The following is a 2,559-nucleotide window of genomic DNA, read 5'->3' on the forward strand; positions in this document are numbered from 1 at the left end:
AGTAAACTGTAAAACGTGGTCGAGAAACACCAGATTCAGCATCTGGGGGGCCATACGTCCGGCACAGCTACGAACAACAACAGCATCTTATAAAATGTCAGCCTACATAAAGTTCAACGGAAGATTTAAATATCAAAGGAACCATTACCCCATTTCTCTAATCCTAGGATTTCGAAAGGGTCAAGTCGATTGTCGCAGCATGAGACTAGTTTTCGCAGCAGTTAGAGAGACAATATGAAGAGAGCAACTGAGCTTTTCTCACCGATAAATATTTTCGGCATTGGCACCTGTTGCTTGAGCGGTTGCTGGCTTATCTCGCTCAAGGATGGAATAGGTCGATGGCTCTGTGCTTTTTCACTATAGCAAAAGTTACTTGGAGTCTCTTCTCTGGGCTATTCTCTTTCATTGTACATACCTATTTCGCCGTAGAAGCTCTTCCACAGTCGGGTTCCCACTCATAATGAAAAGTCTCTTGAACACTATTAGCAGTGCAGGGTTTGATATATTATCACCTTTTTTTTGAAGTATTGAAGTAAGAATTTGATATTACACAAATATAAGCTCAACTGCGCCAAAAGAAGATGAACAAGTTAAATACTAGGCTTTTGGTTATCTGCCTATGCAAAGTCTCACATTACAAATCTACAGAAATCACTTACCTGTCTTTGAGGACTGAAGGCAATACTACAGAAACTAGCAGGGATGAGTCCAATGCAGGTGCTCGTTGCGAGCGACGCGAGACTAGCAGGGATTAGTCGAATGCAGATGGCTTACAGAAGGGAGAAGCCACTGTCGGAACCCCCCTGGATCTTACGCATCGAGTCCAAACAAAGTTCTTTACAAGTAATAACCCATGTCTACAGTAGGTTCCCACTCGCATCCAACGAGCATACCGTAACGACCGTAACGAGGGAAGCGACGCTAGCACAGTTGGGCTTAATAATTCAAGGACCAGCTCAACTGTGGGTATTATGGCTGACCATCATCTTGACGCGATACAAATTATATAAAGGCCTACAGAACGCCAACTTAATTTCCTGAATTGTATACAAGACATAAACAAGACACGACTTTGAAGCCAGAAAGCGAAATCAAATATTTACAATAGCGCACTCAAGGCAAGTCTTACAAATGCCGTCCCCATTTCTTGGAGTCGAACTCTGGTGTCTAACATATGATATTATTTAGGAGCTCGATTAAACACCCATCTTTTTCTAAAAACATCTCCAGTGCAGAACCTAAACCTATTACCTTTCGTACAAGATGTCAAAGCAATCAATTCTGATTGTCTTGTCCTCAAGCCCGCAAGGATGGTACTTGGTATGACAACTTCTCTCATTGGGTGTCCATTCTTCTGACACAAGGCCACAGCCAGAATTTGCACACCCATACGAAGTCCTATCACCACATTTCGACCTCGTTGTAGCATCACCGAAAGGAGGAGCAACAGTCCTGGATCCTGTATCCGTCGAACTATTCAAAGGTGACGCATATTGCGTAGAGTTCGCTGAAACAAAGCAAAAGTTGTGGCTAGAGACACAAAGATTAGAAAATTTTCTGGGTCGAGCAAAAGAATTCGTTTGCATATTCTACGTAGGAGGTTTCGGACGTAAGACCTTGACTCCTATCTTTTGCCGAAGTCTAAATAGACCATGCTAACTTGTAGTTAGCCATGTTTGACCTTGTCGACGATGCCACCTCGATCCAGCTCATTCGAGAGTTCCACGAGGCATCGTGTACCGTGGTGGCTCTTTGTCATGGCGCCGCTGCTCTGCTAAATGTCAGACTCGCAGACGGTTCGCATTATATCGAAGGAGAGAAAGTGACAGGATTTAGTAACGAGGAGGAGATAGCTGTTGACAGGCAAAAGGACATGCCGTTTCACCTTGAAGATGCTCTCAACAATGCCAGTGGCGGAAACTATGAGAGGTCCAAGGAGGCATGGGCTCCACATGTGACTGTCAGCTCTACGAAGAAGTTATTATGGGGACAGAACCCAGCGAGCGCCCAACCTCTCGCAGTTGAATTGCTAAAGGCGCTAAAGGCGGAGAGGTAAAATGTGAAAACGAAGATATATAGATTTCAATAACTTATATAGAGTATCATTTTTATCCACACGTACGGCAATTTACCGCGTGGCTTGTCATCTCAATCCAAAGCTGCAATCTTATTGTCGTGTTCTGTTCTGGCCTCGAACTGCGCCAGACCCCATCGACAACCCCCGCCACAATGCGCCTCATAACGTAGGGAAAGTAACGGGGGGAAGTAATAGGAGTTGTGAAAGCGGATGCTGTTCATGAGATCTCATGAGGACCTTGCCATTTTAACTTCAACTCAACCTAGGCATTCGATGTGAGAAACTTCCTCCATCACTAGAAACCCATCCTGAACATCCTTTGGCAAATATCCGTGCCAACCCTTGTCGACTTCGCTACGCCAAGAGTGAAATAATGCAAGTGCCTGTGGCCTATCCGATAGTAGTCCGTTCTCAGAGATGCCTGCTTCATACACGTCAAGCTCTAGGGATTCCATTTTGCCAAGTATGTTCTGCTTCCAAGT

The 2,559-nt window shown here is 44.6% G+C and overlaps 1 protein-coding gene across 1 annotated transcript; it reads left to right on the top strand.

Moving 5' to 3' along the window:
* Nucleotides 1–822: 822 nt before the first annotated feature.
* Nucleotides 823–2,146, top strand: VE01_10600 (uncharacterized protein). Its single transcript, XM_018279994.2, has 4 exons — nt 823–1,118; nt 1,189–1,320; nt 1,372–1,609; nt 1,671–2,146. The coding sequence occupies exons 2-4, from the start codon at nt 1,264–1,266 to the stop codon at nt 2,054–2,056; spliced, it is 681 nt and encodes a 226-aa protein (XP_018125107.1). The 5' UTR covers nt 823–1,118; nt 1,189–1,263; the 3' UTR covers nt 2,057–2,146.
* Nucleotides 2,147–2,559: the final 413 nt, after the last annotated feature.

This window comes from Pseudogymnoascus verrucosus (assembly GCF_001662655.1).
Source record: "Pseudogymnoascus verrucosus strain UAMH 10579 unplaced genomic scaffold scaffold_91, whole genome shotgun sequence".
Lineage (NCBI taxonomy): Eukaryota > Fungi > Ascomycota > Leotiomycetes > Thelebolales > Thelebolaceae > Pseudogymnoascus > Pseudogymnoascus verrucosus.

Bases quoted from the DNA above. Each gene is read 5' to 3' on its own strand.
- VE01_10600 (XM_018279994.2), top strand. From the start codon at position 1,264: ATGTCAAAGCAATCAATTCTGATTGTCTTGTCCTCAAGCCCGCAAGGA. The intron at 1,321-1,371 runs GTATGACAACTT...ACAAGGCCACAG, and splicing joins GCCCGCAAGGATGGTACTTG to CCAGAATTTGCACACCCATA. The intron at 1,610-1,670 runs GTAAGACCTTGA...ACTTGTAGTTAG, and splicing joins CTACGTAGGAGGTTTCGGAC to CCATGTTTGACCTTGTCGAC.